General features: G+C 51.4%; 1 protein-coding gene across 4 annotated transcripts in view; it reads right to left on the bottom strand.

Annotated features, from left to right (window-relative positions):
- Positions 1–11,755: 11,755 nt before the first annotated feature.
- HOMER2 (homer scaffold protein 2) overlaps positions 11,756–13,425 on the bottom strand; it is a 69,194-nt gene continuing 67,524 nt past the window's right edge. For 3 of the 4 annotated variants that reach the window (XM_037053525.1, XM_037053524.1, XM_037053523.1), the window contains one exon: positions 11,756–12,792. In XM_037053525.1, coding sequence (XP_036909420.1) covers positions 12,604–12,792 — 189 coding nt within the window. In that variant the 3' untranslated portion in view covers positions 11,756–12,603. The remainder of the gene's footprint in view (positions 12,793–13,425) is intronic. The other variant, XM_037053522.1, reaches the window with a different exon arrangement.

Below are 13,425 nucleotides of genomic sequence, written 5' to 3'. Positions count from 1 at the left end.
AGCACTCTATAAATTCCTAATAAAGAACTATTTATAATGTATCAGTGTTGCTCATGAGGAAATGAAAACATGAAATATTGACTGTGAAATGCACAGCCCCCTCTGTCTACGGGGGTGGAGGGTAAAGTATTTAGTGAGGTTTCAGCTAAACATTCGTTTAAGCAAATACTAAGGCAGGCAGGCAGTGTTCTCATCAAAACTGAAGTCTCACACTGGGGTCCTTTCCCCTCCTCATTCTGTGTTAAAATTAGGAGAGGAAGGGGCCACTACAGGGCAGGACACACACTTCTCGACTGCCCAAAGCGTCCCCACTAACCTGGGCGCCCTCACGTTGCCATGGCGATCTGGGTTTCCACAAGGCTTCCAGTCCAAACCCCCAGGGCAAGTTGGGTGGTTGTGCACCAGGCCGCCTTCCCCACCACACACAGGCCAAGCTTAGGCCCAGAACATTTCCCTGGAAAGAAGGGGGTATTTTTACTATTTGTAGTATTACAAATTCAGTATTTTGAGATACCAGTAGCTCATTCAGGCATGGCAGATTCTCAGATCTGGCTTTGCCAAAAGACGAGAAGCCTTAAAAAAAATGACCCTTTTCCAAAGCGGGTCTCCCAACGAGACCTCCCGCTCAACCGTGTCTTATGCCTCAAAACGTCTCCCTCTGCAGAACACTCTCTCCCTCACTTTCCCTGTTCCCCACCTTTTCTAGCCAAGCTTTGAAGTCAGCCCAGACTCTGATCACACGGAATTCAGAGCCAGGGAGGGGGGACAGTCTGTCTCCGATCGTGTACCTTCCACCCCTTGGACACCCCGCCCCCCACGGTGCTGACCAGTGACCTTCACGGCCCCAACCAGTCACCCCCCAGGCTCCAGCCTGTGGTGCCTCAGTACGGTGGGCCCAACCTGAGACCTGGCTGCTGTCCCCAGCGGCCCCTTCCCCTTCCCCAGGGTTTCCACTCCAGCAACACCAAGCAGGTTGCCGGCTGTCCCAAAGGGCCCTGCTGACTGAACCTAAGTGCCTGGGATGCCCTCCGCCCTCTGCCTCCAGGTGCCAGCAAATCCACACCATCCTTCAGCCTCACCCCCCAGCTTCCCCCTCTCCCACATCCGCCCTGACCCCTCGATCTCCTACACCGCCACCTTGTCCTGGTCTGCAGCCACGCTGCCTCCCTGCCCACAGCTCTGGGACTGGCCCTGTGGACAAAGCAGACCCTGGGAGAGCCAGGCTATAACCAGCAGCATCGTTATCCACCGTCCTGGAGGGGAAGGAGGAGCAGGGCCGTCAGACTCACTCGTTCACCCGCTCCCTCTCCAGGAGGTGGGCTGGGAATGAGGCGGGCGGCGGCCGGGGCTGGAGCCCACAGGTGTCTGACGGATGACCTCCCGTCCTGTGAACCGTGTAGCTGAGTGAATCTGCACCGCAGAAGTTCTCAAATCGTCGGTGTGTAAACTCGTGAAGAGCGTGTTGGTTTCCTATCGCTATCGTAACAGGCGTAGAGGCTCAAAACAACACCAGTTTATTCCCTTACCTTTGTGTAGGTCTGAGGCGATGAGGTGGGCGTCTTTGAGGGGCCACCGTCCTGTCTGGCAAGAGGGGCTTGTTCGACTGCCCACTGCCAGGCCTGGACTGCAGGTCCTAATCCAGGAGGCTTTTCTGGAGATGGGCTGACAACCCCTGAGAGCTCTGGAACCGCGGCCTGCAGAACCCCCTTAGAACAGCAGGATTATACACAAGCCAGGCAGCCCACGAAGGGGCCCGGATCAGGGACGAGGGAGGCAGGGGTACTCAGAGTCACTGCGGGCTCCTCCCAAGGTACAGGCCCTGCAGCCGATGTCTCACAAGGTCTTCAGAGTGCCTGAGGTCACTCCAGCGCTGGGGAGGTGGGCTGCGCTCTGGCCGTATTATTGGCCGCCTAAGTGACCCCGCTTGAGGGCGACAAACCAACCCCCATGGCATCACCGCCTGCAGCATGGCATCTCTCCTCTCCACTGGAATGTCATCGATTCGCGGAAAACATCTCTGTCTTTCCACTTTTGTGTTCCCAGGGCCTGGGCAAAAAGGTGCTCCAGAAACACTTATGAAATGGACAACAAATTAAACCTTTAGAGCCGTGAGTGTGTGCGAGCGGTGTAAGAAGCATGAGAGAGAGCCTTTGGGCAGCGCTGATTTTAATCCTAACGGCGAAGGAGGGTGGAGGATCCCAGTCCTGGGAAAGGCGGGAGCTGGAGGAGCACAGAGAAAAGAGACAGCTGGGCAGGGGTGGTCTGGGGACGTGCCTGGGGGGGCCTCACGGGGCAGGGGAGGGTGAAGGACGGGAGAGATGGGGCTGCCACCTGACCCGACCCAAGCTTTAGGTAGAGACCTCTGGTATTTTACACAAGAAGAGCCCACAGACAGACAGAGGAGATCCTGGAGGGAGAAGAAGACCAGGAAGTGGGTGGGGCCCGTGCTGGCGGGAAGAGAACACGGTAACCAGTAACCAGAGCCACAGGCACGAGGCTGTGTGAGCCGCTGCCCACAAAGCAGGTCGAATCACCCTCCACCCAGGGTGCCGCAGACGGGAGCCAGGGCAGCCCCGCGGGGAGTTCTGCAGCGTGGGAACATCTGAGTGGTCCCTGCATTCCCGAGCTCGCTGGTGGAGAGGACGGGCCAGGCCAGGGCAAGGGCAGGAAGAGGAGACATGTCAGTAGACACAAAGCCCCGGCCCCCTAGCACCTTGGGAATACGTAAGGTCCCCAGAGCCTTCAAAGACTCACAACTGGAGAAAAGAGGGTCTCAGAATTGACTGAGATCAGCTTGCCTGAGCCTGGGAGAACAGGGCTCGGAACAGACATGAACTTGAATGAAGGGAAAATGGAGAAGACCATATTTCCTTCACGCCTGTGCAGCGAGTTGTCACACCTCCTACACGTGTTTGGGGAAAGCTGGTTCTCTGCCTAGCACACTCTGCCATGCGAATAATCTGGAAAACTCCTCTTCTGGAAGAAGGAGCCTTGGAGATTAGCTTTTCCCTCAAGAGCCAAGAACACAGGCACACCCTCTTCCTGCCTTCTGCATGGAAAAAAACCGCCTCTTGGGCTGAGAAAAGTTTAGGTATCGGCTCCAAGGAGACAGAATGTGACCAGCCGAAGGGCGGGTGTCCCCTAAGCTTTACCTGAGCACGGGGCTGCCCCAAAGCAGGAGTTGGGGATGTTACGAACTCAAAACCCCGCATTCTGTCCCTAAGGCCCAGTGCCTCCACCCGCACAGCCAGCCTGGGGAGCATCCGTCGACCCTGGGACGGGGGGCCAAGAGCTTTCATAACGTCTGCTTAAGACACAAAGGTGCCCACCAGGGCGAGGCGACCCAGTGGCTGGGCTATGACGCTGTACATGGGGGCGGGGTCAGAGAGGGAAAAAAATGTCAGAGCATAAAAAAAAAGACACAAAGGGTTCTGAAAGATTTTTGTGGACTTAAAAAGAGACACAAACATGTTACTGAACCGTGTATTTCAACATAAACAACTGTTACAACAAAACCAGGTAAAATTCACCAAGGTATACAAGGCTTTCAAGGGAAAAAAATTTCTTCCCCTTAAATATAAAAAGAGAATTTGCCAAATAACATCATATTGAAACATACAAAGCAAAAACTGTACAAACACAAGAGAAATAGAAAGACAATAGTAGTGGGGGATTAACATACTTTCTTTAGTTTTTACTGACTCAAGTGAGCAAAAATATCAAAGGCCCATAATAGTATAATTAATAAGATCAAATAAATATGTATAGATTGAATTGTGTTCCCTTCAGAGAATATATCTTCTTTTGCAATTTCCTGGGAATACTTATTAAAATTAACATTGTGTTTGGTCCTAAGGCAACATAAATAAAACTCCAAAGTGCAGAAACTGTACAGGCCGTACCCTCTGACAACAGGGCAGTAAAGGCAGAAATTGGTAGCAAATACCAACCACCACCACCACCACAAATATCAAACTGTCGGGAGATGAAAAAGTATGATTTCAAATAACTCCTCAGTAAAAAATAAAGTCAAATCTGAAATTATTTGCCGTACCACACCTAAACATGTAAGGGGTATGTGTAAAGAGATATTCAGAAGAAAAGTTGTAGCCTTACAATTTCTAGGAAAGCAGACTGATTCCGGAAAAACTCATCAGAAGGAAGGAAGGCGGGACACCCAACATGAGAAATGAGAATAGGAAATAGAGCAATTTCGTGCGAGCGAGTCTGGAAATCCTGACGGAATCGTTGTCTGGAAAATTTAAACGGCCCAAATGAACGGGACAGGAAGAAAGTGTGGAGGGACCAATGAACACGGGAAACACTGAGAAAACTGTCAAAGGTTATTTCCTAAAAAGGCACTAGACTTGGACAATTTTAAATATCTTGTAAAAACTTCAAGGAGCAAAAATCCTAAATATTATTTCAACTATTCCAGGGCATAGAAAAAAGAGAGTTTCCCAAGCTGTTGTTTTTTAAAAGATGTTCCCATAAACCAAAGGACAGAAACAGCTATAGGTATATCTATTAAGATATGAAAAATTCCAAAAGAATATGGGCAAACCAAATTCAGAACTGTAAAGCTCTTACCTCTATTATACAAGCAATATAAGAACCTTGTAGGAAAATCATAAAATACAGATAAGAATGCAAAAATCTGCCCTAACCAACCCATCACGAATAACCACTATTAACACTGAGTGGAGACGCACATTAAGTAGACAGTGTTCCACAACTAAATTAGAGAGGGCTTACCACTAGCAAATCTACTGAAATGAAATGACTTTGTTTATCACTGAAATGATTCAGCATAACTCACGATAAAGAAAAATCACTTGATGGTCTTGACAAATGTGGAAAAAAAGGCATTAATAAAACATCATTACTGATAACACTGTCAGCATACTAGAAAGAGAGGAATAAAGCCTTAACATAGAAATTTAAATATTAAGAATATCTACATTAAGAGCCTAATTTATACTTTCGGACAAACACTGGAGATAATCTCGCTAAATAAAAGAAAATACGTACAGAGAAGAATGTACAATACCAGCACAATTATATATGTGCTATTCCATGTTCTAAGCGTGCTGGTCAAGGAGCTGAGTGAAATAAGATTATTAAAACTGTGGAAGTGAAATTATCCTCACTAGCCAGAACTATTGATCTATCCTGTCCCCCACCAAAGGCAAAAGGATAAACAATAACAATGGAACTAATAGCACAAAAGGGAATTCAGTAATTGGCTAGTTACACAATAAACATATAAGCAGTTTCCAAGTTAAACAAACTGGTGAACCACCACACGCTGCCCTCTGTGCAGAGTTACGAAGAATGAGGTAGATCGATCACGTGCCGACACAGAGGAGGCCCAAGGTCATTGCCAAGGCAAGCACGCACGTGGCGGGAGTGGGGTAGCACACGGTCACACGATACAACGTGTTTTAGGAAAAAATGTGAGGACTACGCATCCATTTCTTGATTGTTTACCTTGGGGCAGAGGGATTTTCAGCCTTGAGGGACTTCCAATGTCTGCATTATGCTTTTTCATAATGCTTGCATCTATGCAACTTGTTAAAAATATTTTACGTCAGGAAAACAATGGCATTTCCTTCTCATTTAAAAGAAGAATAGCAGTGTGCCCTTATACAAATAATCAGTACGTACAGAGCTCATTTACAACACAGGAACCACAACTGCACACATTACCTATGCCTGCCCTGGCTGGGGTGGCTTGGTTGGTTGGCGTGCTGTCCTGTGACCAAAGGTTGCAGGTTTGATTCCCAGTCAGGGTACGTGCCTGGGTTGTGGGTTCAATCCCCGGTCTGGGTGTGCAGGAGGGCAGCCTATGGGTGCTCCTCCCTCACGCTCATGTTTCTCTCTCTCTCTCCCTTCCACTCTCTAAAAGCAGTGAAAAAATATCCTTGGGTGAGGAGAAAAAAAATTTTTTTAAAAAATTAAGATCATGGTCTATTTTTTTTAAAGATTTAATTTATTTATTTATCTTTAGAGGGGAAGGAGAGAGGGAGAGAAACATCAATGGATGGTTGCCTTTCGTGCGTCCCCTGCTGGGAGGTGGCCCGCAGGGAACCGGCCTGCAACCCAGGCACGTGCCCTGACTGGGAATCGAACCGCGATCCTCTGGTTCGCAGGCCCGCGCTCAATCCACTGAGCTACACCAGCCAGGGCTGAGAAAGTTTTTTTTTAATTTTTAAAAATTACTTACACTAGAAAATATACATTGAAGAATATAATACTTTACACATCTACTGAAATAAAATGTTAAAAATTATAAAGATGTTAATTTTCTCTATAGTAACCAATAAAGTTTAAACAATCCTATTTCTAATTCTAAACATCATAAAGTGATGTTTAGAACTTAGAATTTAAAAAATACTAAATTTCCAGCCCTGGCTGGCGTAGCTCAGTGGATTGAGCGCAAGCTGCGAACCAAAGTGTCGCTGGTTCGATTCCCAATCAGGGCATATGTCTGGGTTGCAGGCCAAGTCCCCACTTGGGGGAACACGAGAGGCAACCGCACACTGATGTTTCTCTCCTTCCCTTCCTCTCTCTCTAAATAAAAACAAAAATAAAATCTTAAAAAAAATTTCCTTCAGAAATATTAACATACAAAAACTGAAGGAAAGTTTTGGAAAACTGTAGTTAACTGGGACACATGGTCTGAATGCGCACAGCAGACCACGATAGAGGCACATGTAAGGCTACACAGAAACCAGTATCGAGTGAAAATGGGATTTCACGTCAGTGGAGAAAGACTAGAATTCCGGGGGGGCGGGGGGAACCGACGTTGGGGTAATTCAGAAAATAAATTTCAGATGAATCACAGATTTAGTTGCTTCAAAAAGAAATAAAAATGCAAGAATGAAATCCCGGTGAACAATTTGGGAAGTAGAATCAGGAAGATCTTTGTAAGCATGACAGCAAAGGTAAACACCATAAAGGAAAAAGACTTGACTAAAGTGTTTTTCAATGTGTGAACACATTTCTAAAGCCATACACACAACTTATTTTTACAATATTCATGGAGGGGAAAAAAAAAAACCTCATAGAAATCAATGAGATAGTTAAACACCTCAGAACAAAACTGGCCAGAGGAAGTGAATGGGTAAATGGTACAACAATACCCTCCATTTGCTAGTGAGGGTCTCATCTGAATTACAAAATGCATGTGAAAACTAGCCCCCAGCCCCATGGCAACGCCAGTGTTCAAGAGGGAGCAAGACATTCTCGCGCACTGCTGGTGGGGGTATAATTTGGTATCATCTTTCTGGAAGGCAATTTGAGGCAATATTAGATATTAAAAGTCATGAGAATGTGCACGTCTCCATGCTGTTAGTCAGGACAGGCTATGTTACGCTGCGGGGACAAAGTCCCCCTGGAATGGCAGTTAAGGGTATTCTGTCTTCACACCACACGTCCCTGCCGGTGGGCAGGTGGGGGGGGGCTGTGGGGGGTGAGGGGGCTGCTCCACAGACTCCCCCAGGCACCCAGGCTTACAGGAGCTCTGCCCCGGGGACACCCGCATCTGAGGAGGGCGCAGGGACTGGAGAGCTGCATGTGGGCCTGTCGCAGTCACGGCCTGCAGGTTCCACGTGTCACTCTGCTCATGTTTCCTTAGCCTGAGACCCCGAGTGACTCTCAGGGGCTGGGGGGGTGGGGTGGGTGGAGTCGCCTGTGTGCACAGGAAGGGAAGGCCCCCCTCATGGAGGAGGACACTTGTACCCCCCACCACGCCTTTGAGGCAAGGCCGATGGTGGAAAAATTTCCCAAGTAAAGATTCTGAAAAGTTCACAAAGATGCTAGAAGAAAGGGCGTCATTATATCCTTGACTCCAATGGTGAAAAACTAGAAATGACCTAAATACCCGAGGAACAGCCTACAGAGGTGTTAAAAGTGATGAAATATTGCCCTGGCCGGTATAGCTCAGTGGATTGAGTGCGGGCCTGCGAACCACACGATCACGGTTCGATTCCCAGTCAGGGCACGTGCCTGGGTTGCGGGCCAGTTCCCAGCAGGGGACGCATGAGAGGCAACCACACATTTGATATTTCTCTCCTCTCCTTCCCTTCCCCTCTAAAGATAAATAAATAAAATCTTTAAAAAAAGTGATGGAATATTTACTGACATAGGAACATATTCACGATATAGTGCTAGAAAGGAAAAAAAAGCAAGTTATAAAACAGTATGTGTGACTATTTCATGAGGGAAGTAATAACACAGATACACAGGCACAGAAAAAAAGTCAGAAAAGATAGATGGCAAAGTGTTACCAGTGGTTATAATCGTTTGGTGTAAAATGGTGATTTTTTTTCACTGACCTGTAGTTTCTTTAAAAAAAAAGTATGTATGATTTTTGTACCAAAAAGTCATTTAAGCCCTGGCTGGTGTAGCTCAGTGGATTGAGCGTGGGCCTGCGAACCAGAGGATCACGGTTCGATTCCCAGTCAGGGCACATGCCTGGGTTGCAGGCCGGTTCCCTGCAGGCCACCTCCCAGCAGGGGACGCACGAAAGGCAACCATCCATTGATGTTTCTCTCCCTCTCTCCTTCCCCTCTAAAGATAAATAAATAAATAAATATATTTTTTAAAAAGTCATTTAAAAAGGAAAAAAAAACCAACAACCTGGTACTCTTGGGGAAGTCCACTGTCCACCTCATCCTAGTCATTAACCCCCTACCTCCGATGCCAGGGATGCCTCAGTGCCCGCCCCGCCATAAGACACGGCCACAACAACTTGTTTGGTCAGCACTTTACATTCAGCCGGGAACACAGTCGCCACAGCTGCAAACGTCGGGCCCGTCGACCATCTGCCGAGACTCCCCACGGTCCGGGCTGCACGGGGTTGCTCAGGCGCACAGGCCTGGGTGGCCCAGGGGACCGAGCTTCCCGGGGCTCCCCGTCGTCAAAGAGGGGAGGGCACTGTACGATTCCCCTCGAAACGAAAGACCCACGGGCTCTTCTCGTCAGCGGGTTCCACAACAAATAACACCACCGCCAGGGCTATTAAAGACGGATCTCAGCTATATATATTTTTTAATTAAAAATATCATTTCTTCTACTTGTCCTGCTACTTCCTCCCCAACACACACACACACACACACACACACACACACACACACACACACACACACTCCTACATTTACTAGACCATTTCATCCAGATGTCCAGCTCTTGCCAAAGTCACCTCGCCTGGCTGGACCTTTAAGGAGGAACCCGTATTCTTGAGACAGGTGTATGGAAAGGATGGGTAAGCAACGTACATTTCTACACAGGATTCCCTCTGCAGGCTGTCACGCCCAGAGTCACCAGGATATATGCCCTTTCTTTGGGGGAAACCACGGAATCAGGAATTACAATCCTTTCACACCTTTTACACCTTTTGCATGCCACTTAAAAATAAATATGGACATTAATTTGCAAGCTTCCAGTTTAAGCCATCCATGATTCAAAATTCAGTGACATTTCACGTAGACCAAAGAATCAACGTGTAGAAGGACAGATGGCACAAACAACCTGCTTTCGGTGGTTAGTCAACAGCGGTGGCTAGCTCCCTCTCAAAGCCAAGCCCCTTCCGAGGGCCTGTTCTAGGTCACATCACGGCTGCACTCCTTCTGAGAGTGAACCTGCCACACAGGGGCGGTGGGGGTGCCCACTGGGTGTGAGGTCCCAGGGGGTGGCTTTAGAGAAGAGCAGACTTTTCTCTGGAAAGGATTCCTTTTACTGCAAAGAGGCTGATGGTGATGCTTCGGGGCAGCATACTAGTATATTCTGTTCCAGCCTCGACTTGACGAGGAACAGAATATACTAGTATACTCGTCTTCACTGGAACAGAAGTCACTTTTAAGGACCCTTATGAATAAAGGGCTGCAGGTTTTACTCTGCCACTTTTGGGCCCCAGCTTTCGCGGGGACAGAAAGCCAGCTAACCCGGGGTCAGACAGCCAGTCTCGAAGGCGTCGGAGTCAGGAGATGTCACTTGCTAATGAAAACACAGCCCTGGTCCCATACCTCCCAGCCACACAGCACAGCAGGGGGCGCGTGAGTAAAAGGTTCCTCTCCTGCCTGCACCCGGCCTGAGACAGTGACAAGCAAAGGACATCAGTGCTGAGACTGGAAAGGGCTGTCCTAGTAAACGAGGGCACGGGCAGCTGGCTCAGGGGGAAACCTGGACGCGTTCCTCGGCTCTTCTTCGTCACACTGGACCCACCCTCACCGAGCCAGGGGCTGTCAGACAGGGTCCGGCTCTCCACTGACCGTCCCGGTTAGTCTCTTCAACGGAAAGTCAACGAAGAAACATCAAGGCCGCTGGAGAAAAGCTGAGGAACGCCAAGTCCGGTGCTTTGTGAGGCCGTGCGGTGCGGAACCCACTGCCCTGCCCTGTCGGAGGAGCTCCCAGACCCAGGGCCACGTCACAGTCAGAGCCAGTGAGCTGCATTGCAGGGGACCCAAGCTCCCCACCTACTACCTACACTGCGCTCACCAAATGCCTCAGGGGTCAGGGATACATACACAGGGACGGGATGCAGCAGCCCCTTGGCAACAGCTCTGTCACTTCCCGTGTTTTCTACAGTCACTGCTGGGGGGCACAGTGGCTCTCACCACTCCACCTTCCCATGCATCTGCCGCCCGAGCAAGCTCTTGTCAGTTGAATTGGCTCCTTCCGGATGAACAAGCCACCTGACGGGGTGGGGGGCGTCAGGGGACCCACGCTGAGGTTTTGGGCTCCTGGACAGCCGTGTGCCCAGTCTGCTGGCAGGTGGGCTGGCCTGGCCTGAGAAAAAGCCCTTTTATCCCACTGCCGGGATGCTGGCGCAGCGCAGGGCCAGCCCAGCTCTCTAGTCTCCTGGCCCAGCCAGCAGGGCGCTGCCCCCAACTGCCCCGAGAGCCACCGGAGCTCTGGGGGGAAGGGCAGGGCCAGCAGCCGCACCTCAACCACCAGGGCTGACCACACTGTGCCTCCTGGGCACCAGCAGGAGGGCCATGCACTCCATCTGCAGGGTCTCCCCTAAAGAGCCTCAGTGCTCAGAGGGAGACCCCCCTGCTCAGAGGGTGTCCGCTACAGGAAGCAGAGCAGCGGGACACGTAACTTCCCCTTGGGGCCCAGGTCACGTCTGTGGGTACCCGGCCCTCCCCTAGGCTGTTTATCCTTCATCCAAATTCAGCAGGAAGTTGTTCTGCCCGCGCGTGCGAGAACTTCCTTGTAGAAGGAGAGGTTCTCAAAGAGGGCAAGGAGGCTCAAGGCCCCCCTCTCCTGAGGGCGTGTAGGGAAGGCCTATGGCCAGAGGTGCCAACCACTGTGCCAGGCCTGGGCAGTCCGCCCCAGAGAAAGATGGCGCCCAACGCCCACAGAGACACTCGGTGAGGGGCGAGGCGTGCGGCTCCCGTCCCTTCCTCAGCAGGAACCGGGAGCGACGGAGGCAGCCCTGGGCAGAACTCCTCCGTGGCCAAGGCCAAGCCTTGCTCCCTGAGCCGATGCTCCCTCATGAGCTGGTGTGACTTCTCTCAACTGTCCAAAGCCAACAGTGGATCCCGCCCTGGGCCCCAGCCTGCGGCAGCCCCTGTACCAGGAACAACCTGTGGTCCTGGAATCCCCCGGCTACAGCTTCCCAGGACTGGAGAGTAAGGGCGATCCCAGTGTCACCACCCCGGTGTGTGTGTGTGTGTGGGGGGGGGGGGGGGGGNCCGGTGTGTGTGTGTGTGTGTGGGGGGGGGTCAGACCAGCTCCTGCTGTCTCCCCTCCCACCCTCCCTGCCACAGGGCCACCGAGCCAAACCACGGGTTTGACCACACAAGTCCATTCACGTCTCCTAACGACCCAGAACACCAACATGCGGCCTGTTGAACAGGGACTCTGCTGGGGTTTGATTGAAACACTAAATTCTGTTCATATGTTTAATTGAACAAATATTTATTAAGCACCTACTTTGCGCCAGGCACTGTGCTAGGCATCCTCACTGCGTGCTGTTCCCACAGCACAGCTGTCTGCTCAGACGTTAAAACCAAGAAAAGGCCCACTGTCGCAACCTTACAAACTGCGGTGGGGGGACCAGAGGGGTGGAGGGGGTGCAGGCGGACCCTGGGCCAGGAGCCGCACCCACTGGAAACGCATCTTCTTTCTCCGGATGCGTCCGCCGAGGGGCTGCTTTACCGCGTCAGGACGCTCACTGGGAAGGAGTATTCTATCCCCACAGCCCACAGGGGCGCCCGGTGCACATTCCAATCCTCCAAATGTTACTCAATAGGAGGCGTAAAGGACATTCACATTTGTCTTAGAAAACTAATTTCGGTTTGTAGGGTTGCAACGCCCTTAGGAAAGATAGAAACATCCCTGCCCTGACTGCGCGAACGTTTAAGGTAGACCAAGTTCTGGGTTCCTGAGTCGGCATCTGCCTGCGTCCACACAATCTGGAAAGGCCAGAGAAGCGCGAGATTTCTGTCCTGGAGACGAGCGAGAAACACGACCAACTGCGCCTGCGCTCACGGGACCGGCGCGGGCACGAGGGCGCCCTTGCTCCAGCGGCTCCCACACACACCCGGGACGCCCGCGGGGCCCAGGCCCGCCACGCCCAGCGCCCCCTGCGCCCTAGTTGTCGGTGCCCAGCTTGGAGAGGCCTCTTCGGAAGTCGTGCAGGTCGTCGATCTTCCCGTCCAGCACCTCCAGGAAGCTCTTCAACTCCACCTTCAGGTGGCGCTGTCGGTACTTACTCTCCTCGATGTCCGACTTCAGCGCCCGCACTTTGTCCTCCAGGTTTTGGTTGTCTCTCTCCGCTGCCTGAAGCGACACAGAAGGGAGGAGAGCCTGGAGAGCAGTGAAGGGCACCGTCCGCTGAGGCCTGTGGGGCGGCCTCCCCAGACGTGGCATTTCAGCCTGCCCTTCTTTCCTGTCTGTTCCCTGGCAGAAGTGCCAACAAAACGCAGTGCACGGTGGCCAACATCTGGCCTGACAGACAGCATTCGTCCGCAGAACACAGAACTCGGAGGCCTGCCTGGGAGCCCAGTGCTAACTGACCTTCTCACAAGGGCCCAGCAGAGAAAACCTGAAATCCCAGTGCAAGGCGTCTTCCGCCCCAGTCCCAGCACGGTCAGCAGAGGCCCGCCCAGTTCCATCCTGATAACCCTGACCAGCTGCTGACCCTGGGGTTGTGTGCCTGGAGGAAGGGCTCCTGAAGGGCAGGGAGCCGGGAGGTAAAGGAGGAGATAAAAACCCTCCTTTTCTGGGTCAGAATCTGAGGCCAGTTTTTTGGGGGGGTCTGCCCCCAGGTCACGTGCAAGGTCACTGGCTGGGGAGTGGCAAGGTCAAACAGCACCCTGCTATCAGGCCCTCAGCCCTTCCTTCTGCCCCCACACCTGACCGCCCCTGGGGCTCTGTAGAGGCCTCTGTGGACTGGAAACAGTCACCTGCCCT

Source organism: Sturnira hondurensis, unplaced genomic scaffold (genome assembly GCF_014824575.4).
Source record: "Sturnira hondurensis isolate 20B ecotype Veracruz unplaced genomic scaffold, ASM1482457v3 Scaffold0007865, whole genome shotgun sequence".
Lineage (NCBI taxonomy): Eukaryota > Metazoa > Chordata > Mammalia > Chiroptera > Phyllostomidae > Sturnira > Sturnira hondurensis.
The sequence above is the reverse complement of the archived record's forward strand: the minus strand, read 5'-3'. Positions and strand labels throughout refer to the sequence as shown.